Here is a 25,866-nt window from a genome sequence, read left to right on the forward strand (position 1 = left end):
TTAATTTAGATTTTCTAAATATAATTTGTTTTCAGTGCCAGATTCTGGTTTTAGAAAAGACATTTTTTACTACTTTTTACTATTTGTTACTATGGCAAACCGTATGTTATTTATCCTCACAAGTTCACAAGTTTCCATGGAAACATTTCTGTAACTAATATAGTTTAGTGTGGACGATCTGGCCAGAAGGCTAGTGACACATTCTGCACCACAAAATCCTGTGGGAAGCAACAGCTTCACTCAGCAGTTCAGGCCCACAGTAATGCAAAGTTTATGAGCTCACATTGTACCTTCAACAGCTTTAAAGACTTAAACATGTCTACAATAACTCCACAGTGCACTACATCACTTTTGACTCACTATTGCGGTGTGCTCTCCTCCATCACAGATTGAGAGAAATCAATGCTCCCTATTGTGGTGACTCCCTGGTGGGGCTGCATAGATACAAGAGTTAGTATAGTCCATCCCACCCACTGGCTTAATTTACCCCTTTCTCACCTTCTTGCTGTCTCCCTTGTTACAGGTACTCTATTGACCGTCGGACTGACATGGACCGCCTGTTCAATATACATCCAGGGAATGGATCTGTGTTCCTGCTCAAAAGCCTGGACAGAGAGGAGACTGCCTGGCATAATATTTCAATCATAGCCACTGAGTTCAGTAAGTCGAGCAGGGGCCAGGACTATTTGCAGAGATAATGTGATGTATTGATGTAGAGTAGAAATGTATGGAGCCAGATAAAATGTCTGGTACCCCAGCGTATCAGTCACAGTTACTTATCATGGAGGGAATTCAATGACCAATAATATACCACTATACTATTGGCTGAGTGGGAAACAGTAAAAGGTCAGTTCATCCCAAATTGCAAAAGGACATTTTTCTATTTTATCATGACATTTAAGCCATGTAGATAGTTTCAGTCCAGATTTTGAGATAACTGCCTTTCAGACTTTTGCTGGAATTTCATTTGTGATCCTCAGACTGTCTAAAAATTACATTTAAAAAACATAACATCAACTTGTCTTTCCAGAAACAATGCCCCAGTTACTCTGGATAATCCACAGACCTAAACATGTTTTGACTATAATTACTTTCTACAGAAGAAATAACTTCTATTAAATGTGTCCTCAATAAGATCTGCAGATTCTGCACTCTGAATAACAGGGACACTGTTTTGGGAAAGACACTTTTTTCATATGTCATTTTCAATGATATGAGGAGCAGAAACTAAATTCCAGTCATATCCATTGTATTGGGGTGGAGGCACATATTTCAAAAGAGGATATCTCAAAACCTTACAACATAAACTACATACTTACTGGCCAACCACCAGCAGTAATATTTTGGCTTTCTATCCTTTATAGAAGTTCATAACAGCATTCATAACAGCAGTTATTAAATATTTCTAGTAAAGTTACAAAATCAAATTGTTATACATCTACTATGATGCTGAATGTTAAAACTGTCTATGGTGAAGAGAATATAAGCTCAAAAGTCCATTTACTAATGATTCATGCACAAATTGAAACAGTCTGTTTTAACTGTTTCTAGATCATGATCTGTCCACAGAAATACATAGAATCGATATACCCCTTCACTCAAGGTTCAAGTTTCAAGGTTAATTCATTTATCATTTTACAACACAAGGGTGTAAAACAAGATTTAGTTGCAGTTCCCTTTTTTTGCTACTCACAAAACCAAAAAAAACATTACGTTATATACAAAAATGATATACAGCCGATTGGTGAGTAAATAATAAGTCATAGAAATAAATCTATTTTACATGGGAATTCATTTAGCAGTCTCACAGCCTGAGGGAAGAAGCTGCTCTGAAGTCTGGTGGTCCAGCAGTGGATACTTCTGTATCTCTTGCCTGACGGGAGCAGGGTGAACAGGCTGTGGCTGGGGTGGGTACTGTCTTTTAGTATCCTTTGGGCTCTGCACAGGCATCTCACCTCACCGTTATCACTGATGTTCGGTAAATTTGTACCAATGATGTTCTGAACGGTTTTAATCTGCAGAGCCACCCCATCCTGGGCCATCCACATCCCATGCCAGTTTCTTTAAGAAATACAGCCATTTCTGAGCTTTCTTTACCAGCGTGGAGATGTGTGATGTCCATGACAGGTTCTCTGTGATGCTGATTCCCAGGAACCTAAAACTGTTCACTTGCTCCACCTCAGCTCCACTGATGTAGACAGGGGTGTGTGTCACTGCCTCCTTTTTGTGGGGTCTGTTTGTGACAAAGTTCAATATACAGTTGCAGAGTGTGGTACTCAAGCCCAAGTTTTCCAGTCAGTTTTATAAAGGAGATAGTGTTGCTGAGCTGAAATCAACAAACAGCAATCTGATGCAGGTTGCTCTTCTCAAGGTGTGTGAAGACTGAGTGGAGGGCAGTGGAGATGGCATCCTCTGTAGATCTGTTGGTTCTGAATGCAAACTGGTGATGGTCCAGACTGTCTGGGATGTTGTTCTTAATGTGTTGGAGAACCAGTTTCTCAAAGCACTTCATCAGAATGGGGCAGTAGTCATTTAGACTGGACACTGCAGACTTTTTAGGTACAGGGATGATGGTGGCTGTCTTGAAGCAGGTCTCTCCTGAGACAGTGATATGTTAAAAATGTCAGTAATAACATCAATTTGCAAATGTTTTTAGTACACGGCCCGGGATGTTATCAGGCCCAGCAGCTTTACTCATATTCACTCTCAGCGGGATTCTTCTCACATGCGCTGGATTCTGACATGGCCAATACTCTACTTCTTTATCAAAAGGAGAAGAGGAAGAAATCAAACCATAGACACCTCTGAGACACTTTCTTTTGATATGGAATCATTCTGTTCATCATGCAGCTCCCTGTACGTCCTGATGAGAAACTGAATGCATAGAGCAATGAGAGATGACTAATACAAGGCTACATTTACAACTGTCATTTAAGCTTCTTGCTTATCATTTCCCTCTACAGCCAATGCAAATAAATATAAATATGTCATTAACTAGCTGTGGCTATGAACATGAAGCAGAGAGACCCATCAGTACCATTTTATACAAACAATTTGACTATGGCACAATTGTGAAAAGGAAGCCTGATTGGTTTCCTGGCTTGAGCTGAGACATGCTATGAAAATTACAGGACTCTATAAACCAACTACTTATAGAGGCTAAAAAAAATGGCAATTTTTTGTATTCCAGCTTAAAAACTTATTTTGTTTTCTTTCACATTCTCATATTTCATATTTTATGTTTATGTGTGAGGTCAGAGGTTAAAGACACAGTTTCTGACCAGGAGGGAAAATGTGGCTAAGGAAAGTGTATGACAAGGGCCCCTTTAGCAAGGCAATGAGCTGCTCAGTGGTATCTTTCAGTAGAATGGTTGAGGTTGTACCAGGTAGCTTACAGTGTGAATGAATGGAAGAGTGTGAAAGTGGACCAAGTTTTTTTTTGCATTTGCCTTCCAGATAATCCCCGTCAGAGCAGCCATGTTCCGGTCTACATCCGCCTGCTGGACATCAACGACAACGCTCCCACATTTGCCACTGTGTATGAAACCTTTGTCTGTGAGAGGACTAAGGCTGGTCAGGTACTACGGTGTTATCATTTCATGCTTTTGGAAAGCTTGCTTCTGTATAGCTTGGATATATCGGCAGGAGGAGTGATGAATACATTTTTTTATCAAGTCACTATCTACTGAGGTACAGTATACGTTGTCCTTTTGGCAGTTAAGTAACCAAATTTATTCAGGATTGAGAAGCATCAGGACTGGCTATCTAACCACTCAGAGCCTAGGGTTGGGGTTCAATAGTATTTTATCTTCTAAATCCAGTATCAAATCACATGTATCGAATCCCTTATAAACCTTATTTAGGTTAATCTTTTAAAATTTGTATTTTGTTGGCTGAAAAGGTGAACCTAACTAATGTTCACAGCCAGCTACGACCTGAAAATGAGTTGAGGAGCAGAAGATATAAAGTGTTGATTAGATACGAATCTGACACATTGAAATAACACCTGGAGCCTACTAACTTTAGCGTATCATATTTTTCATGAGGTACTTGCTCCAAACACTGGAGGTCCTGATTCAAAAATATCATGTTGATAAGCTTAAATTGATAATATGATATGCGTGAAGGTGTAACTGGAAGACTCCTGCGAATTGCGTGACGCAATCAGTGAGATTATTTCACCAGCGAAGACTCACCACTTTGTTGGTTTTGCTGAACGGCAAAATTAGCGCAGAACACTCATGATCATAGAGAGGTGTTAAAGAGTGGTGCTTCTTTCTCTAGCAAACAATTGTTGGCTGAGTGCAGACACTGGCTTGCAGAGAGCACATTAACCAAACAGCCAAGTTTTGGTCTTCTTTGTCAAGTTACTCACAGAATTAACATTAATTAGTGACAGCTGAAATAATCTGCCACCAGCTACATTTGTCATTTTAACCAGCACAAGCAACAGTCAGAGCTTTCTAATACTGAGAATCCTGCCACTTGAATGTTTTGTATATTTCTCTTTGCAAATATGAAAGGGCACAGAGAGATACAAGATTCAATAGATTCAATTTGTTACCTTCACAGCTATTTAAATCCAATTATTTTACCTGGAACTAGATACAAAACTACTATCAGGGCCTCACTTCAGGTCTCTATGCTTCTGGTTAAAAAAAAAGTAGTAATTTCATTACATCCCGTTTTAAACACAGGTTATTTCTTCAGCAATCACCTGATTCATTTTACAGTAGCTGCAGAGGATATGTGGAGAAGCTGCTAATTATTACTTCAGCTCAGCTAGCAGGGGCTGTCTGTGGAGAGAAATAACAGACAGACCACGGAGTGGTTCCTGCTACAAAAAAACAATTGTGTGCTCTTGCTGTTGTTAAGTAAGACTCTTTAAGTAGTACTTGGACTTGAGGTAGAGTATGAGTAGAGACCTTCAAGTGAAACTGCATACATGTTTTGTCTCCTTTCAATGTATATTCCTAAAGAGAGGCAGATTTGGTGTGGAAGGTGGGGGGGAGCAACATTAATGGGTAATCCTGGTTTATTGAAACTTGGGTTAGGGTTAGACTTATTTTCATAGTTGTGGCCATCATTTCTATCAGTTGTAATAACATAACAATAACATTTCATTCACCAAGGTAACTACTAAGGTCTGAGAACAGTGAAACCACACTAAAAAGTAGAACGGGTCAAGAAACACAAGCATCAGACAGTTAGACTATTTTTTAACAAACTCCCAGGATAACCAAATGTATTTAGAAGAGAAAAGGAAGGTGAACAGTTAAGTTATTACCCAAACTGTCTGTTGTAAACATCCATCACAGTTAACAGAATCACTTCCTGCTTCAACTTTGACCTACTGTACTTACTGTAGTTGTGCCCACACATAGTTTTTCTGGGCAATGAAGAGTTATTAACGACATTACAGGTGCACTCAGGTTCAGTATCGAATCCCTTATAAACCTTATTTAGGTTAATCTTTTAAAATTTGTATTTTGTTGGCTGAAAAGGTGAACCTAACTAATGTTCACAGCCAGCTACGACCTGAAAATGAGTTGAGGAGCAGAAGATATAAAGTGTTGATTAGATACGAATCTGACACACTCAATCAGTGAGATTATTTCACCAGCGAAGACTCACCACTTTGTTGGTTTTTTAACAAACTCCCATGATAACCAAATGTATTTAGAAGAGAAAAGGAAGGTGAACAGTTAAGTTATTACCCAAACTGTCTGTTGTAAACATCCATCACAGTTAACAGAATCACTTCCTGCTTCAACTTTGACCTACTGTACTTACTGTAGTTGTGCCCACACATAGTTTTTCTGGGCAATGAAGAGTTATTAACGACATTACAGGTGCACTCAGGTTCAGTTTGACCTCTAAATAAAGTGGTTTAGATAATCTGGATAAACTTTTGGTTTGAAAAACCTGTCTGATCGTCTGACCGCTCGTGTTTGTTGACCCATCGGACTTTGTTGTAGCAATGTGATGTTGCCATGAGCTCAGCAATAGTCTTGATGGACAAATATGAAAATAAGACCCAAGTTGTAGGGCCATGTCAAGGATTTTAGAAATACTGCCATTAGTCCCCCAACGCATCCACCACCACCTTTTGAAAATTGTGACCCCCAAAACCAATTTTATGTATCACTAATGGGACATGGCAAGTGCAAAAGGCTAAAGTGAGCTGGGAATTCCCTTTTATGAATAGAAACACAGCATTTGCATGGAATCAGTCATTACTACCACACTGACCATTGTACTTTGTTTGATGAATATTGGCTCACCAAGCGGCAACCTCCAGGGCTGAAAAATGAAGCCAACCCAGAAGTGCCAAAAACTGCAGTTCATCGAATGGCCACTTGAGGCTGGCTCCAAAAGGGAGTCAACCCCCATAGAGAGTATTATTAATTTAATTAAAGTTCTGCATAATTAAGGGCTTGGCTGCTTTGAGTGACAGGTGGGGGGTGCCGGTGCCATCACCGCTAACGGTCTGCTATCTGCCAGCCGCCCATCACCTCAGCTCTCTGCCGTATTTGTGCCTATTGGAGGCTTTTCAAGAAAATATCTGAAGAATAATATGGCTTGCTGTGCGGTTCATTGTATCAACAGACCGTCCATGAAGTCTGTGCTCCAGTTTTTTCGGCGAGTGAAATTCTAGTATTTTATTTATATGTTAGGAGGTATTGGTGTCTGCACTCACCATACATGGCTTGTTAGCTAATTAGCCAGCTAATGAATTAGACTTGGGTTAGCCTTCAAGGAAGACACCCAGCTGTGCTAACGATGCTAACTTTACGGTAGCATATGTTAGCCACAATTATTAAACCGGCATGCACCAAAGTCAAAACATAATAGAAAAGTGTTAGAATTTAGGGTGATAATACTTTTGAACAAGTGGTGAGTGAAAAGTCTGTGTGAGAAAATAAAAGTCCACCTCATTAGTTAGCTAACATTATGCAATGTACGTTAACGAAACGGTAATGCCAGAATTGGCAAGACAGCTAAGCCTAGCAGAGCACTCATTGCTTGGGGGCGGGTGCCGTTCACAGGGCAAGGTTACTGAGTTAGGTAAGGTTAGATTAGTAGCATAAGGACGTGTGATGGCCCGTGCTTAGTCTACTTGTGTGTGTGCTTTGTCAGTAACTGTGTCTACCCATGTTGTCTTTTGAGGTGCCAGAAAGCAGATTGCGGTAACCAGATCTAGAGCACCTGGGCACAGTGCTCTACAGGATATAAAAGTCCCAGCTTCCAGCGTGGCTCGCTCTCTTCCCTGTCAGAGCCTGCACCCTATTGCTTTGCTTAGGATTTTGTTTTACTTTTACTCCACAACACCATATCCTACACTATCCACACACATCCACATGAACACTACTGATTTCACTGAGTAACACACTTCTTATCCTAAGTTACAGTTAACTTTATTTATTTTACTACAACAAATAAGTATTTATTGGCATTCTATGTCATTTTTGTCATGGCCTATGGGCCGGGTTATGACAGACACACAAAGTTACAACGCCAATGTGATGTGTACTCCACAGTAAAGAGGTTGAAGGCATCACTAGATATAGATAGACATTAAGATTTTGCGAAATTATGACATTCTATCATTATAATTACTGTTACACATTTTTTCATTTATTTCACATGTACTTCAGTCATACAAAACAACTTTGCAACCTTTAATATTGATGTTTTCATGAATGCAAAATATGATTTTAATTTGTTAAACTGTTGCTTGTGTAGTGGTACATTTTTGTTATATAAAATGGATCAGGCTATACTTTAGAGTAAAAGCACATTCTTCAAAGCTGTCATTTCCTAGGTTAATTGGAAATATAGTGGTAATCTAAACTTTTAACAAAATAATAGTTAATAGTTATAAATGAAAATATTAACATGGGGGTATTTATAAGTTAACATTTTGCATAGATTTTAGCAGAAAGTAAAAAATGAAAAGATAATGTTGTGCTGGTTGAGAAGGTCTTGTGGGTATTGCACAGGTATTGTGAGGCCAATACTGTAGTGAGACAAAAGAAAAAAAATGGCTGATCGAATGCACCTATTTGCCACAGGTGCATTCGATCAGCTGATTATGTTTCTTTTTGCCTTACTATATACATAGCCTCACATTACCTGTGTATTTGCATAAGGAAGACCTTCTCAGAGTTTGTAACGTTGCAAATAAATGATACCTCCTAGGGGGATTCATAACAACTCAGTCCATGGGATGGTAGGGGGAAAAGAGGATAAAGGGTGGGATTGTAGGAATGAGGAAGAGCAGAGGTGGTAACAGTATTATGGCTACAGATGTTATTTTTTAACAACCATAATGAACAAAAAAATAAAACTCAATATTAGCCACAAAGGTCATCGCTATGTTTAGCTGTAACAAAATGGGTCCTAAAGGCTAAATTCAAAAGCAGAGACACTGCCAACTGTAAGAAGTTCACTACGTTTGAAGGTGGTCTTTAAGGCAATTAGCTACTGTACTTAAAACATATAATTTCCTCTAGGTGTGAAACTATCTTTCAAAAATAGCCCTGAACTGTCATGTCTAATGTGAGGGTGCTCAATCATAACACCATTTAAGCTATGAACAATGCTATGACACTGTTGACAAATTTCCTGGCTTCACCAGATTGGCACCAGCGTTCCACCAGCACCAGTCACAGACAAAAACATGATTTTCATGCCAGGGTGCTGGAGGTGAAGCTAGTTTAGGGTTAGGGGGGAGCACAATGTAAATCCCACCTAGAATTTTAAAATAATAATAATGTAACAATAACAATTGTAGTAGCAGTTGTCAAGCAGGAACACAGGGGCAGCCGGTGGCCCACAATCACAGATCCAGACCCTGTAGCTGGGGCAGAAATACCTGCTGAAGGCGACAGAAGGAGAGAAATAAGAAAACACCAAACTACGGGAGAGAGAAGATGTCGAGTTAGTAACATGCAGTAATGGGATAAAAATGCATACAGATGGAGAGGGAGAGAAGGAGAGAGGAAAGAGGTGCATCATGGCAAGTCTCCCGGCAGTCTAGGCCTATAGCAGCATAACTAAGGGATGGTTCAGGACTCACCCAAGCCAGCCCTAACTATAAGCTTTAGCAAAGAGGAAAGTCTTAAGCCGACTCTTAAATGTGGAGATGGTGTCTGCCTCCCGAACCCAAACTGGGATCTGATTCCACATGAGAGGAGCTTGATAGCTGAAGCCTCTGGCTCCCATTCTACCACTTTCCTACACATGTCTCATCTGGCTCTGCAGTCCACTATTCTCTTCAGACCCCAGGCAGGCCCAGGAGAATCAACTGAATCCCAAACGTGTTGAAGGCCGACATCCAGCATTCTAACATTACAAAGTCAGAATGAACGAACTGTGAGTTTATCAAACTCTGAAAACCATCGAGGCTACAGAACACCCAGCCAAGTGGGTACATGATGTAATCCGCCTTCCGTGGGATGTACGATGCCCAAAGAAGCCCAAACTCTTGGGAGCTCCACAAGAGGAATCACTGGTCGAACTGCGCATGAGACTCAGTGCATCCAAACATGCAGAGCTTCCCACACAGGAGAATTGACTGCGCATCCCTCTTCCCTTCCAGCCAACTTGTCCCCTGGCTATCTGAACCACCAGTTGAAAACATTATTTTTCCTGTGTTATATTTGGGTTGATCCTAATAGGTTACTAACATGGTAATTCAGTGTGAGGTCTGGAATAAAATCTCCCTTCAATATAATCATGAAATGAAATATATATAGAAAATATTTCACAAGTGCTTCCCAAAACTTCTCTCAGTTGTTGAACGGTGCATAAAGGGTGATTTTCACTTGTCAATGCCAAAATTATCAACTTATCTGATTACACTGGTCTTTTATCAGCTATCAGTTATTCATCGCTGTATTCATAACATTCATGGCTGCATTTATCCATTCCTTTGTGTGTAGTTATTAGTATTGTGTGTAATAAATGTTTCATGTATAAAGATTGTTGCCTTTGTTTTCTATAATTTACATTCAGTCACTTAACGTATCCATTCCTTGTTTTACCTCATCTGATTTCACATTAATTCCCTCACAAAGCTAGTTTGTGCATTATCTCTTGACTGATAGAGAAACAGCTTAGTGTAAAACTGAGCTAAATTTTAACTACAGGTTAAATGGTGGAGAATGTTAATTAAATTGCTGCTGCTTCATATTCACTACATATTGATACAGAATGCAGGCAGAAACATGTAGATTTCCCACAGTGCATTGCAAGCCATTCTTTGCTGCCCTTAGCATTTACCTTAAGAGTTAAAGAGGAAGCTCTTAAGCAAACTTTAGTGGTTGGTAAAAGGCCTTTAAAACTTTAATCAAAAATAAAACACACACAGGGTTAGGGTTAGGATATCAAAATATCATGTTGTTTTGGTATTGGTATAGAAACTCAGGTGTTGTATTTGTATCAGTATACTAAGCCCTAATGTTGCCTTTTTTAATCTCATGATTGAAGCCCATATTCCACACTAAAATCATGAATTTGAATCCAGTACAGGAACTTGTGTGTACTGTCACCATGAATGGAACCTCTAACCTTGCAAATCTTTTTACACTCATTGACTGCTCTAAATTCCATTGGGATGTTCATGTTAATGGTTGTTGGTGTCTCTGACAGCGGATCCAGACAGTGAGTGCAGTCGATGCCGATGAGCCGTCAACAGGACACAAGTTTTTCTTTAGCCTGGCTCCTGAGGGGACCCACCGCAACAACTTCACTGTCCGAGACAATGGAGGTAAGTAACACTTGACCAGGCACAGGGTTACTGATTACTGTTAAGTGTCATAAATTAATCACATAAATGATATGGAACAGACATTAAACAAAGGCATTTACCTAATGTGAACTGCTTCAACAACATTCAGAATGGAAACACAGGGTATTTTTAGCTTTTCCCATTGGTAGACAGAAAAAAGAAAATAAATCATTGTAAAAAAGAAAAAACATCAGTCAAGTCATCCCTCACCAAACCAATGTATTGGCTGCAGCACTGTTTACAGTGCCTACAATTATAAGCATCATCAGTAGGCAATTTGAGGATGGATGTCATCCCCCTTGTTAGCAAAATGACCAAAATGCGGGATGTTAACCTGCTCTAAAGATGCTCTGTGCTTTGTCTCGTTGTGGTGCTTCACATTGTAGCTTTAAATAATCGCCACAGTCTTGGAACATATGAGACATACTGGTTTTGAACTGCCTGTGGGAAGAGTGAACATGTAAGAGTCTCTCCATTCTTAATTAAAAGCTCTTTTTCCGCTGTCTACTTTTCTCTTTTTAGAGCACGCCATGTGAAATTATTTTTCAGACTCGTCTCTACTTTCACTGTGTGTGTGTAGGCTACCTCATTCACTGACTCAACTCGCGGGCCGCTAAAACAATGCTGTAAAGGCTAGAAAAGCTGCGCCGGTTAAAATAGAAACGCTCCGTCAAAATGTAATAATTCTCAACAATTTATCTATATTCTCTACAGCAGACGGGGGAATGAGAAAGTGTAGCAGCAGCATGACAGAGGCCAGGTCAGAAATTAACAGAGCTTGGACCAAAAGTGCCCTTGAATGCTCATAAAGTTGTTGTTTTTTTGCTGTTCTCACTTGTTATTTTTTCAAATATAACAAATCTTTGTGCCGCAATTGAGTGTTTATTTGACAATATAATGTAATAATTATACATTATTTCAGAGTTTAGTAAATGCCTCTAAAAATCAGTTCAAGGGGCAAAAACTAGGCTATCTTTTGAAAAAAAGGGGGGGTTACAAATCACCTACTGAGCATCATCATTCATACATACATCTGTTTACACAAAATTGTATCGTTATTATGATATTACAAATTTGGTAATTATGATCAAGCTACTTGTGACTTTGAGTAGAGTAGTACAGTAGGGTGGGGCACGGCACGGTACGGCAAAAAAGTTTATCACAATATAAATCAAGTCAATATTTCTGTTAAGATTGCATTATAGTTTGACATTTTTGGAAATAGCTTATTTGCTTTCTGGTCAAGAGTTAGATGAGAAGATGGATGCCACTCTCATGTCTGTCAATTAAATATGAAGCTACAGCCAGCAGCCGGTTAGCTTAGTTTGGCATAAAGACTGGAAACAGGGGGATACAGCTAGTTTGGCTCCGTTCAAAGGTAACAAAATCCACCTACCAGGACCTCTAAAGCTCACTAATTAACACATGATGTGATGTTTGTTTAATCCGTAAGAAAAACTAGTGTAAGTGTAAAAATGATAAGTTGAGGTTTTATGGGTGGGGTATGTGGCAGACTATTTCTTGGCCGGGCGCAGTGACTTCCTGGAGTCTTGTTGTCATCGTGAGGTTGACAGGCAACCAGCAGCCCAGAAAGTCACATCACCTGACCAAGAAATAGCCTGTTTGAACAGAGCCAGGCTAGCTGTTTACAGTCTTTATGCTAAGCTAAGCTAACGGGCTGCTGGCTGTAGTTTCATATTTACTGGAGAGATATGAGAGTGGTTCATGCTAATTTTAATGTGGGCCACATCCCTCTATCAAGCCACATAAAAACGGAAATCAATTCTCGAGTTGTTTTATTCTTCCTGATCACTACAGATGCTGTAAATCCAGATAGTACGTGCCGTGTCTGGCAGTCATCCAGTATTCATAGAACCATCGTTGCATATGTAACTAGATTGAGGTTGTAATTTGAAAAGAGATTTGAAATATTCAGTCTAAGATTTGAAGATTTGAAAGTGACTCCTTTACACAATATTGGTAAGAAATTGTTTTTTTCCTTCTATGTGATTGGCTGTTTGCATGTTATCAAGCAATGTACCCTATCAACAGGTCAGCCCCAAGTTGTAAAACAGATTCACCCCCATGCTTTGTCTCCTCAGTAAGATAGAATGAGTGGCTTCCGCCTTGTTGGACCCACATTTTTCTTTCCATCCTGGTAATAAAGTGATTTTTATTCGCACCTCTGCTGTGTGACAAAGTGTCAGACACACTGTGCACTGCAGGTGTGCTACAATGATATTCTAACTGAACTTTCTCCTCCTCAGATAACACTGCTGGCATCCTAACACGCCGAGCCAGCTACAGCCGCCTTCACCAGAGCATCTACCTGGTTCCCGTGGTGATCACCGACGGCGACTACCCCATGCAGAGCAGCACAGGCACCCTCACTGTGAGGGTGTGCACCTGTGATCGTGAAGGCAACATGGAACTGTGTAATGCAGAGGCTCTGAGCAGCTCTCCTGGTCTCAGCACTGGAGCTCTCATCGCCATCCTACTGTGTGCCATCATACTGCTGAGTAAGTATAGGAAAATACAGAATGTTTGTTTATGTGTATCAATTTCGAACACAGTGTTCAGTTCAATCAGTACAGGGCTACACCAATACTGATCATATTCTAAATTAAAATATATTCTATATCAGAGGTGAAAATTAATCGATTAGTCAATCAACAGAAACAAAATGGGCAACTGTTTTGATAAGCGGTTAGTTGTTTCAGTCATTTTCAGTAGTTTTCAATCAAAAATAGTAAAAAATGGCCAAACATTCCCTGGAGGATCAGAGGATCTAATGCTTTTCATTGTCATAATTCACTGTTCATAATTCACTCATTTTTAGGTTTTGGACTTTTAATTGAACAAAACAAGATATTTGAAGATGTCACCATGGGCTCTGGGAAGTTGTCATTTATATTTTCTCACTATTTTTTTTTTTTACATTTTACAGACTATACAATTAATGAATTAATTGGAAAAATAACCAGCAAATGAATCTATAATGAAAATAATCATTAGCTGCAGTCCTAATACATACTCTGAAAGCATAGTGCAAGTAGTAGTAGTAGTAGATGTTAGTAGATGGGCTGTATTTCTATGGTTATATGTTGCATTGAAATAGCAGATTTATGTGAAAAAATGTGGAAAGGTCCACTTAGTAGCTTTTTCTGGAGTTGTCAGCTCCATGTTGCGGTTATCCTCTAGGGATGCACCAATCCAACTCTTTCTCTCCAGAAATAGATTCGAATACCTCATCTCAGGGTATCTGCCAATACTGTGTACCCACCTGATACCAGTGCTCCCTTTTATGTAGATATAAATTATATGTATATATAAATTCAAATAAAAAACAAAATTGGTGCTATATAACTGTATAATCAGGAGTTGAAAACATCTGGTCTATACTTTAAGTGTCTGCTACTACTTACAATATTGTATTTCTTATGGCATATTATGTATTGGTATATTTAATTTAAAGACATATTAGGCCTATGTATCATTTTATACAACTTCCTTGAATCTGTGGAACAGCAGTGTTTTTAATATTTAGTCCCATAAAGCAAGCAAACAAAAGTAGCTTTTTCTACTGTGTAACCATGAAAGTCCTGGTCCCCCTCTACACAAAGACTGTTACTCACTGGCTTGTACACACAATGCTACAAAACACACTCAATGTTCACCATCAATTTTTAGGTGTAGTTTTGAATAAAGAGAATACAATGATAAGCTGCTTTTCAACATTTTTAAAGGAACAATACACATTATTAAAGACATTGAAATTATAAAGGAAAAAAAAAAGATTATATAAAGAAAATATATCTAAAAATCTATATGTTGCTATTGAAATACTATTGTGACAGAAAATTAAATGTAGGTGCACACATGTAGCATGTATGATCACATTACTGTCTGCCCAGTGCAGCAGTTCCATTTGTACAGCATCGTAAACACAAGCAGCAGTTGTGTGTTCTCATTTGCTGAAATTGAAAACAATGTTGGTTCAGTGCTAGTCTGCTGCTGCTCGTCAGAATCAAACCACACAAAATGAATGCATCTCATCTGCCACCACATCCCCACTTATCCTCTTATTCATGCAGTTGACACAGTTCAGTGGGCTGCTGGGAAAATGAATAAATTTATGCCACTGAAGGTGGAGTTATTGCAGACTTAGTGGACACACACCAGGAATGCTGAAAGCCAATCAGAGTTGGGGCTGCTGAGCGAAAGTCAGTCAGTGGTACTGTACCACTACAATACAAAACACCTTAGGATACTACTATACTATATGGTATGACACAATACAACATGATACAATGTGATACAATACAATAGATGCAATACAATACAATAGTAAAAAAGGTTTCAGTCGTAGTCATCTGGACACTGTTTTCAGAATCAAGACGTTTCGGCTCCCATCCGGAAGTCATTCTCAATTGATGAATTGATTGAATACAATATGATACGATATGACATGGTAAGATACAATACAACACTGTAGGATACAATACTATACAATGCAACATAGCATATGATACAACTCAATACAGTACAGTAGGATGCAATACGATACAATATGATATAATATGATAGGGTAGGATACAGCACGACACCATACCATACATGTCAACATGCTACGACTCAATACAGTACGACTCTGTACACAATAATACAGTATGATGAGGTACGATTCAATATGACAAAGCACAAGATACCATGCCTTACACGACATGGTACCATACCATACAATGTCATACGAAACAGTACAATGTATACTCATACCCCTAATAAGAATCTGACATTTTTGTCTTGCTTTGTCAGGCACACTGGTGAAAATGTTAAATTTCCATGTTGGATTTCCATGACAGTATGTGTTGTGAAAAAACACAAAATGTTTAGATTTAGTCACTAGTGATATGAAGATGGTCCAGAATCACCACACTTGTCCATCACCATCACCACATGTGAGTGTCAGTCGTCCCCCAGAACTGGGGTTTATTAGTACCAACATTATTCCCACCGACGGCCCCAAAATGGAATTTTTGATGTATGGAAATACATGTGGACATATAATAGCAAGCAGTTCTAAAATTAACTGAGGGCAAGCTACAGTGCAGACTTCTGCTCATATTCAGCTACAATAGTTCTTCAAGTGCTCTCAACTGGAATGAACACCAGATAAGATAAATTACAGTAAAGAGTGCAAACAGGTCCATCATACTCATCTACAGTTGATCTGATTACTAAGTCCTGGTGTGCTTATAACTGTGCAGGGTGGACTCAAACCAAATACAAAAATACAGCTTTTCAACTAATGTTCTCACCAAAGAAAATATATTCTAGGTGTTCTAGGTGCACTCTCTAAGAACACTGACTTTAAGAAAATGTGTCATAACAATGTTGATGTAACTTATACAAAGAAAGACATGTATTTATATCCAAAAGAAGAGCAAATGGTAAAGCTAGTTCTCAGTCTGGTTCCTTAGAAAAATCACATTGTGTCGAATTATATTTAACATGGTAATCAAAACAGAGCCTTAAGCTGTAGTATTTTAGTAGTACTGATATGCATATAATGTATCATCACTTCAACCATCACATCACTATTTAATTTTTGTTCTTCTCTGCCTTTGTTCATCTATCTTCCACCAGACATCTTCGGCTCTCACTCCCCTTTAAATCTCCTGCTCCTTTGCAGACATTTCATGCTGTGATTTGTGGTGCTACTGTGTATGCATTATCAGTTATTTCCGTTCCCTGATCTTAACTCACTTCTGCTCGTTCTTGTTGCCACTGTGGTCTTACTTGATGTAAATTCAAACTGACCTGCATGAGCTTGGTCAATCAAATGTTCTGCATGATTATGTACAGCTGAGCCTTCCATGTGTTGGTCTGAATCAAGATGAGCTATGATGCTTATCTTAACTTGCTCTGTTTTACTTGTTCATCTTTGCATTATAGAATACCATTGTGCTTTTTATTACTAGTTGGAGATTAAAAGATCATTCGGGTTTATTACAAAAATGAAATGAAGCTGGTGAACTAGTTCAGGCAGCCAACTCCAATCTGCCGTTACACTCACACAGCATATTCTTCTCACTGCAACATATACACAATGCCCCCTTTTGATGTACTTAAGCTGTCAGTGCTCTAGTCTCGCTTTTGCTGCAATGTCTGCTGCTACACCGCTCACCTGAAAGCTATGCTGCCACTTGCTGTAGCATTTCAAAAGAACCACCTCCAACCCAGCATCCACCTGTAAGCTCTAAATCGACGTTTCCCCTGGGGGGGGGGTTATTATCATCACTCGTCACTCCCTGATGTACTAAGCTTGGTGCTACCTTGTGGGGACTGATGAGGTGTTAGCTTCTTACCCTGACTTTGTTGTAGCGATGTCACCATGATCCCAGACCTAAGCAATTCACTTGAGTACAATTTTGCCATAACCAATAAAAATAAAGCTACCAAAATGAGACCACCAAAAACTAAAATTTGTTTGCTCATTGGCTGTATATTCCAATCAGTGCTGTTCACTGTAAAACTGTCTAATCCCATATATTTTGGCTGTTGTCTCCTGCAGTGATCGTGGTCCTGTTCACAGCATTGAAACGCCAAAGAAAGCAGGAACCTCTCATCATTTCCAAGGAGGATGTCCGGGACAACGTGGTGAGCTACAATGACGAGGGTGGAGGGGAGGAGGACACCCAGGCTTTCGACATTGGAGCACTGCGACACCCGGACACTGCCGCCACCTTGGAGGAGTCCGCCAAACAAAGGCGTGACATCATCCCCACTGACACCCTGCTGTACCCACCACACCGCTGCCCTGCTCCCCCTGTTTCTTGCCTCATCATGCCACCAGTCAGTATGGCGTCACGGGATAACAGGGACGTACGCGAGTTCATCAATCAGAGAGTGCTGGAGAACGATTGTAACCCGACGGCACCGCCGTACGACTCTCTGGCCACCTACGCTTACGAGGGAGCAGGCTCAGTGGCCGAGTCACTGAGCTCACTGAGTTCAGCATCATCTGTGGCTGAGCAGGACTACCACTACCTGAGTGACTGGGGGCCCAGGTTCAGGAAACTAGCTGACCTGTACGGGGCTGAGGACAGTGACTTCTCCTAACAAAGACACCACAAACACACACACTCACTTCCATTTCAAAGACAAGTTCAGGAAAGATTTTGACGAATGCAGGGCAGAGGACAGCAACATCTAACTACCACAAACTCAACTTGATACTACCTGATGATACTGATGAGCTTTGAGAAAATGTGAGAACTTATACAAATGCAGACACACACTCCACATGATGAGCCAACAGATGTGCTGGCAGATAATTCCATTCCAAGAGAACGCCACCTGATCCTTGACCTGCACATGGATCCAAAAATGCTTACCAAGTCATTTTTAAAAGGGGACATAAGTCTTAAATATCTGATTTTGGGAATGAGAACTAATTGATGTAGAAAAGAAAATTAACTAACACAATTGTGGAGCCCTAAAATCTTCAGTTCCACCAGTGTGAACCTCTATAAAGGCTCATTTCAGGCCTGAATGGACTTTTGAATCAAAATTAGACTGTATTTTGTATTGAGAATTTGACTTTTAATACTTTCAGGCTTTGCTTTAATCTCTCCTTGGTTACCAGATAACCATTTTGCAGAGGGTTTCTTGTGGCTTTACATGTGTCATTCAAGGTAAACTGAGGAGGAAAGCATTGGGGATCCAGGTCAGTCAACAAAACCCCAGTGTAGTTATTTCAGGGCTGGATCACAAACACTTACCTCTGCAGATATGGAGTGAAGAGTGTGGACAAGACAAGTTTTTTTTTCTTTTTGACTAAGTGCCCTTCTGCTTCCCTTCGACCTGAACTGTGGACACCTGTAGGTTGGCTGAGATTGGAGGGGGCTAATGACTCTTACATAATTGCTTTTTGTCTTTTTTTCTGTCTTATACAAAAGGACCATTCCAGAGGAGCTGTTCTAAAGGATCCTCACTTAAAGATCGCCTTCTTCGGGATACAGAGTAAAAGAGGACAACTCATATGGCTAAATGCACTGATTTCTTTATGTTTTATGCAGGTTTTTAGATTTTTGTTGGGGTTTTTTTTGTGCTGCACACAAAAAGAAGATATATGTTCATGGCATCATTTCTAGACTTTCAGCTCTTGATTAAGTGTAAATTGTGTCAGAAACTTGGTTGAACTGAGTCATATTGGGAGTATACTAAGTTCTATAAATCTTTAATTTTTTGTTTTTAATAAAATATAACTTCTGATATCATACAGTTGTTGAACAATGTTAAATAAAGTATTTTCATTGAGAATATGCTTTATATTTACATGAGGGACATGGGGAAGCCCTCCCTTCAGAGTAGAGCTGTCACTTTTTATTAAAATATTCTGACTACTGTTGGAGGCTGAATTAACTTACTAAATTACCTATGTTTAAGCGCATCAAGCCATTTATAAGGCAAAGATTGTGGGTTTGGTCAAATATTAAAGCTGCACTAATCAATATTTTTATAATTACAATGGATCAAATGACTACATATAATGTGAATGGAGAGCGTTTTAGTGTCCTTCAGGTCATTGTTTTGGTTTTCCGTCCTGCAATTTTACTGTTTTGATTGAGAGTTAGCAACTGTTTTCAACACTAAACGGCAGACAGACACAGTTAGCAACTAGTTGGTGAACATAGCTGCATTAAGCAGGTAAGAGCCAAATATTTTTCTCAAGAGTTGGTCGAGACCAAACCAGAGCTAAAAGGAGAGTGAATATTAGACTTACATTCATCAGGTGGACACAAACGTAATCCAAATGGATGCTAATCAGAATTAGAAATACTTTATTGATCCCCGAGGGGAAACTCTTTCGTTACAGCTGCTCACTATCATGTCAGTGCACACAGGAATAGAAGTTCTAGCAAATCAAAATATAATACACTATAATACAGGCAAGATTAATAAATTAAGTTGTTGCTCCCTATCTGCTGGATGTAAGCAACTGTTAACAACCAGAATAATGTGATAATATGTCAATGTTTTGTTAGATCAATAGTTCAACATTTTGAGAATTAGGCTTATTTGCTTTCTTGCAGGGAGTTAGATGAGAAGTTAATGTCTGTATGTTAAATATAAAGCTACTGCAAGTGGCCGATTAGCTGAGCTTAGCATAGAGACTGGAAAGAGGGAAACAGCTAGACTGGCTCTGTCCAAAGGTAACAAAATTCACCTGTATCTCATTTTTTCAATACAAAAAACAAAGTGTAAAAATGACATGTTCTTCTTCAAACGTGACGTTTTGAAAAAAGTGACAGCCCTACTTCACAGCCAGTATTGCAGCTTGAATGTCCTTCAATGACTTGTAACCTCATTTTCAGATTCATATTATTTCCTGCTCATACCTGTTTTCTCCCTCATACTTCCATAGTTTGAGGATATGATCCAAATGTTTTTGCCCAAAGGTATCCTGTCACAGATTTTAATCGCTGTTTTGTATGAGACAAGAAAAAAATGACAGCTTATCTTATATACTGGTTTATTCTCTTAGTTTTATTCAGCCCACCTTTGTGTCTTATTAAGAGACAGAGGTTTTGTTGTTAAATGTTGTAATTAACCGACAGTGAAAGCAGCATATTTATCATTTGCTTTTATGTCACAGTACTGAAGCACAAGGTCAAAAATCACAATAGTCAGCCTCAGTGCAATGTTAAAAATAACACGCTTCCAAGTGAGGGATGAACCTATGAAGTCAACATCGTTTATTGATTCAGACTCTTTATATTCTGATTTGATATCAGGAGTTTGTATTGTGTGTTTTGGCAGTTCCAGTAAAAGCAGCAGTTTGTTTCAGTTGTGTTTTGTAACCGTAGTCTGCTCTGAAGGCTTAAAACAAAAATGCCCACATATTTTCCTTTATATTGTAATTCATTCTTTTTGTACCAAATATTTATAGGATACAATGATGATATTCTTGGAGGGAAAAAAATCTAAATACCGTCCAGCTGTACTGTTTTTTTATGTAATTTTGGAGGTGTGAAACTCACTGTGGGCAGTCTACCGTTGGTATATGATGTATTATCAAGTTGTTTAATTTTATCAAAATAAACTTTTACAGTGAAAGTGTGTGGGGTTTTTTTTGACAAACAGCCTTGAGAAACCATGTTGATCCTTGTCATTGTTACATCTGTCTCTTCTGCTAACTCACTCATTAAACGTGCCTGTTCTAAAAACATAACTCAACAGTTGAAAAATTCATTTTAAACGTACAGGAAATAATACATTTGCTGCTCCTCCAGTTATTTCTTCCAACTCCTAAAGCAGAAACAAAGCTCAGTTCCGAAGTAAAAAGTACTTCCCATGCATCTTTTTACAGCTTGAAATTGAAGTTGGGACTAACATGTTACATTCAGGTTATCTCCAGTAAATATGCGGATTCACTGGCTTCAGGTTCACCACGTTGATCAATTGCAAGTGGGGCCCACAGCTCATTTATCCCACTGGTGTTGCCCTAAGGGTTAATCTGACCCTGCACGTGACAGATGTTTATGTGCCCCTGCCTTCCACCCAATGCATGCTGGTACAGGCTCCAACCCCATGACCCTGAATAAGAAAAGAACAAGACACTAAAAGCTAATCTACAACACTTTCAGCGGGCAGCTTAGCTAGCTATGCTCTCACGCTATCTGGTTCGTTTGAGATGTGTGTGTAAGTGTATATGTAAAGGCATGTGGTTAGTGGAGAGGAAAGAGAAAGAAAGTACACAGAGTAAGGCACAAGGAGTCTCAAATGCCATGGTAAAGCACAATAGCTGCCACTTTATCACACAGTAACCCAGCAGCAAACTTTCATTCACCATCCGTGTTACTGGACTTTGGTCTGATAAAGCACAGTTATTAGCTTCCACTGTGGCTAAAGCCAACACAATTAAACGGTCCAGCGGCATGGTACTTGTTGGGATTTACAATGGTTAAGGGGCACCAAATTGTTCAGGTGCAATCAATTAGATTGGGCTATCAAGATTATCGAAAATAATCATAAATAATAACTTTAATGAATAAAGTCCTTGGGGGCACCACTCTTCTTAAAGAAGAGAAATGATTACTATAATTAATTGATTCTCATAAAATACACTAAACCATCCATTTGGAACTCAGATTAATAATTAAATGAATTACTATAACCAAAATTACAATTAATAGCTAGTGGGTTGAAGGATTTGGAGTTCAACATAGAAGAGGCCTGAAGATCCGTGGCTCCCCATGGGTGCAAAGCCCAAAGCAATTGCCATTTCTACTCCTTGCCGAGCCACAGTGGATGCACGGTCACTTGTCGGCGGGGGTGGTGAGAAGGAGCACTGGACTGTTGCCTGCGAGGACAGACGTGCTGCAAAGCTCCTGCCTCCTCCACCTTCACATCGGGACCTCCCGGTGGCCAACAGGTTTGACATCCTGGATACGCAGGACTTTCCTCCACTGGAGGGACGCTCCCTTTTTCCAGCGGTCAAGTCTTCCTCCTCCTCTCGCCGCAAGTTACTGAAAGAGGTCGTAATCAGGAGAAGCTCTGGAGGTCTCATTCGTCCTGAGACAGCAGAGAACACTTCTGCTAAAAAGGACGCCGCACCCTCGCCGCAGCAGTCACAACTATCCCAGGAACAGCTGATGGAACTTGGCAGTCTCCACAATCATCGACTCTGCCTCCTCTCATCCCCCCAACTACGCTGATAGTTGGAGATTCCATAGTAAGGAATATCCGCATCGTTAATACGGTCACACACTGCTTTTCTGGAGCTACGACCCCAGACATCCTCGAAAAGCTCCCCGGACTTCTGGCTGCACTCCCGACGACTATCACGAAAATCATAGTCCATGTCGGCACCAATGACACCACCCATCAGCAATCTGAGCTGACGAAAGCAGACTTCCTCCACCTCTTTGACCTGCTCAACAGCACTGGAAAGCGTGTTTTTATTTCAGGTTCAATTCCTACACTAGGTTGTGGAATTGGCCGTTTTAGCAGGATCCTCAGCCTTCATACCTGGCTCCAGTCTGTCTGCAGCTCTTATGACGTTGGTTTTATTCACAAGTTTAACTTATTCTCGGATCGTTCTTCCTTGTTTGCACGAGATGGTCTTCACCCAAACAAGTCAGGTAATCGCTTGCTGGCAGCTAACCTGCAGCATGCTGTGCTGTTCTCCTCATGTAGTTGACTATTTACATCACCTGTTTCCCCTTGCCCTTGCCCCCTTCCCCTTTCTTCTTTATCTTCTCTGCCCACCATAAACAGCCCCGCACCCTCTGCAGTCACTAACTCCCCCTTGTGGACTGAACAGTGCTGCTGTTTGGAGCCCGGATCCCTCTAGTGCTTCTTTTAAAATTCCTGTGGTAATTTCCAATAGGTCCTTAATACGACACAGACACAGCCGACATAGCAATAATAATAATTTAATAAAGATCGGGGCCAGAACCCTACCTCCAGTCTTAACTTCAGGTCTGACCCAGCACAGACTTTTTAAGGATGGCTCTTCTCAATGTAAGATCCCTCTCTAACAAAACGTTTATTTTAAATTATTTTATCTCTTCTACTGATTTGGATTTTATGTTTTTAACAGAATCCTGGTTACGTCCTGGTGATCACAGTCAGCTTTCTGAATTGTGCCCTCCAGATTATGACTGCTTTAGCTGCCCTAGGGTTTGTGGTGTGGTGGAGGCCTTGTTACTGTCTATTAGATGCATTTAAAGTGTAACCTCATTGCTTGCAAAGATTTTACCTCCTGAAGTGCTCATGTTTATACTTGGTGGCCCCCTTCTGGTCATATTTGTTATTATTTATCGCCCCCCTAAACCAACTGGCTCCTTCCTGTTGGAACTAAATTATGATAGAAGTGTTCTTTGTGGTGATTTTAATATTCATGTTGATGACTCTTCTAATGCTCTTGCTGCTGATTTTTTAAATATCACTAACTCTTTTAACTTACAACAACATGTGTCTGGCCAAACTTATTCCCGTGGCCACACCTTAGACCTAGTCTTTAGTCTGGGCCTGAAAACTCCACCTGTGGAATTCAGGGACATGTCTGTATCTGATCACCTGTGCATTGTTTTTAACTGTGAATTACAGGCTGCTAGTACTGTCTTATCCCGCTCTGAGTACACACACGTCCTTAATGAGCATAGTGCCTCAAAATTCTGTACACTATTCAATTCTCCTGGGATAGTGTTCCAATTCCTCCAACACCAAAGATTTGGTTGATTCTTTTAACTACCTGTGTTCTGCAACCTTAGATCTCATAGCTCCTCTGAAAAATAGACCAAACACAAACAGCCATGGGTAAATAATAGTATTCAAAGCTGTAAAAGGAAATGCAGAAGAGCAGATGGAAGAAATCAGGTCTCCAGGTCCACTTTGTGGCTATGAAAGAGTTATTACTCCTTTATAATAGGATGGTGAAGGATGCAAGAACATGTAATTTCTCTGTACTTATTTCTGCCCATCAGCACAACCCCAGATTCCTATTTAAGACTGTGGATCAGTTAGTTAACCCAGCCTCTCCTTGTGCCTCAGCTGATTGTGATGCTGATTGTGAAAAGTTTCTTTTGCACTTTGCTGGAAAGGTGGAGTTAATAAGATCTGGTATCACCCTCAACCCTGCCTTTTTACATGTGGATCACCCGCTCAGGGATTCTTTGAGCAATTTTTCTGCTGTTACGCTGTCTGAACTCGTAGACACCATGTTGCTTATGAGAGTGTCCTCCAGCCCTCTGGACAAAATCCCAACTAGGTTTTTATTGGAAGTTATGGACTGTATTGCGCCCCTTCTACAAATTATTTTTAACAGCTTGCTGTCTACTGGCTGCATCCCAGATTACTTTAAAACTGCTTGTGTCCAGCCAATCCTAAAAAAACCTGGGCTTAATCCCAACCTCCTGGATAACTATCATCCAATCTCCAAACTGCCTTTTATTTAGAAGATTCTCGAAGATTTTTTATCTAAGCAGCTTCTTGCTGCTGTGGAAAACAATAATACCTTTGAAAAGTTCCAGTCTGGCTTTCGTCAGCACCACAGCACTGAGACAGCTCTTCTCAAAGTCACTAATGACCTTTTAATGAATGCAGACGCAGGCATGTGCTCAATTCTTGTGCTGCTGGATTTAAGTGCTGCCTTTGACACAATTGTACATGGCATTCTTTTAGATGGACTTAAGCACTTGACTGAGGCACTGGGTGGGCATATCTGGCACTGCACTGGACTGGTTCTCATCTTATCTGTCCAATAGGAAATTCTGTGTCAGTATTAATAACTTCATGTCATCCTTCTCCAATATCAAGTATGGTGTGCCTCAAGGTTCAAATCTGGGACCACTACTGTTCTCCTTATACATGCTTTCCTTGGGTGATGTCATCCGCAGACATGGGATTTCTTTTCATTGTTATGCTGATGACACACAATTGTACCTCCCTGTCAAGCCCACTGACCTTAGTACGCTGAGTTCTCTGCATGACTGCCTGTCTGACATAAAAAACTGGATGTCGATAAACTTTCTTCAGCTCAACTCAAAACAGAAATCCTTGTTATTGGGCCCCAACACATCACTAAACAAATACTGCCATCTACTGGTAACATGTCACAACATATCAAGCCTGTTGCAAGAAATCTTGGTGTCCTGTTTGATAGCAATTTATGTTTTAAGCAACATATCACTAAGCTTGTCCAACAATGTTTTTATCACCTCAGAAATATTGCAAAAATTGTTTCTTTTTTTAATCTTACTGATGCAGAAACTGTTGTACATGCTTTTATCTCTTCACGCTTTTATTATTGTAACAGCCTGTTCACTTGTCAGCTGGCCTGGCTTCAGATTATATTTTAGACCTTTTAATCCCTTATGAACTTTCACGTACTTTGAGATCTTCGGGCAGGTGTCTTCTGTCTGTTCCTGAGTCAAGGATGAAAAGGGGGACAGAGCTTTGGTCATCAGGGCCCTGAGGCTCTAGAACAACTTGCCCGAAGAAATTAGGTTGTCTGACTCAGTGTCTTCTTTTAAGTCTCTTCTCAAAACACATTTTTATCG

The 25,866-nt window shown here is 39.9% G+C and overlaps 1 protein-coding gene across 3 annotated transcripts in view; it reads left to right on the top strand.

Moving 5' to 3' along the window:
- Positions 1 to 20,917, top strand: part of LOC122886425 (cadherin-6-like) — a 100,382-nt gene extending 79,465 nt beyond the window's left edge. For 2 of the 3 annotated variants that reach the window (XM_044218618.1, XM_044218617.1), the window contains exons 8-12: positions 524 to 660; positions 3,457 to 3,578; positions 10,657 to 10,774; positions 13,063 to 13,314; positions 17,370 to 20,917. In XM_044218618.1, coding sequence (XP_044074553.1) covers positions 524 to 660; positions 3,457 to 3,578; positions 10,657 to 10,774; positions 13,063 to 13,314; positions 17,370 to 17,917 — 1,177 coding nt within the window. In that variant the 3' untranslated portion in view covers positions 17,918 to 20,917. Of the gene's footprint in view, positions 1 to 523; positions 661 to 3,456; positions 3,579 to 7,170; positions 8,872 to 10,656; positions 10,775 to 13,062; positions 13,315 to 17,369 lie in introns of those variants that run through there. The other variant, XM_044218619.1, reaches the window with a different exon arrangement.
- The last annotated feature ends 4,949 nt before the right edge of the window (positions 20,918 to 25,866 follow it).

The sequence above is a fragment of the Siniperca chuatsi genome, linkage group LG13, assembly GCF_020085105.1.
Source record: "Siniperca chuatsi isolate FFG_IHB_CAS linkage group LG13, ASM2008510v1, whole genome shotgun sequence".
NCBI lineage: Eukaryota > Metazoa > Chordata > Actinopteri > Centrarchiformes > Sinipercidae > Siniperca > Siniperca chuatsi.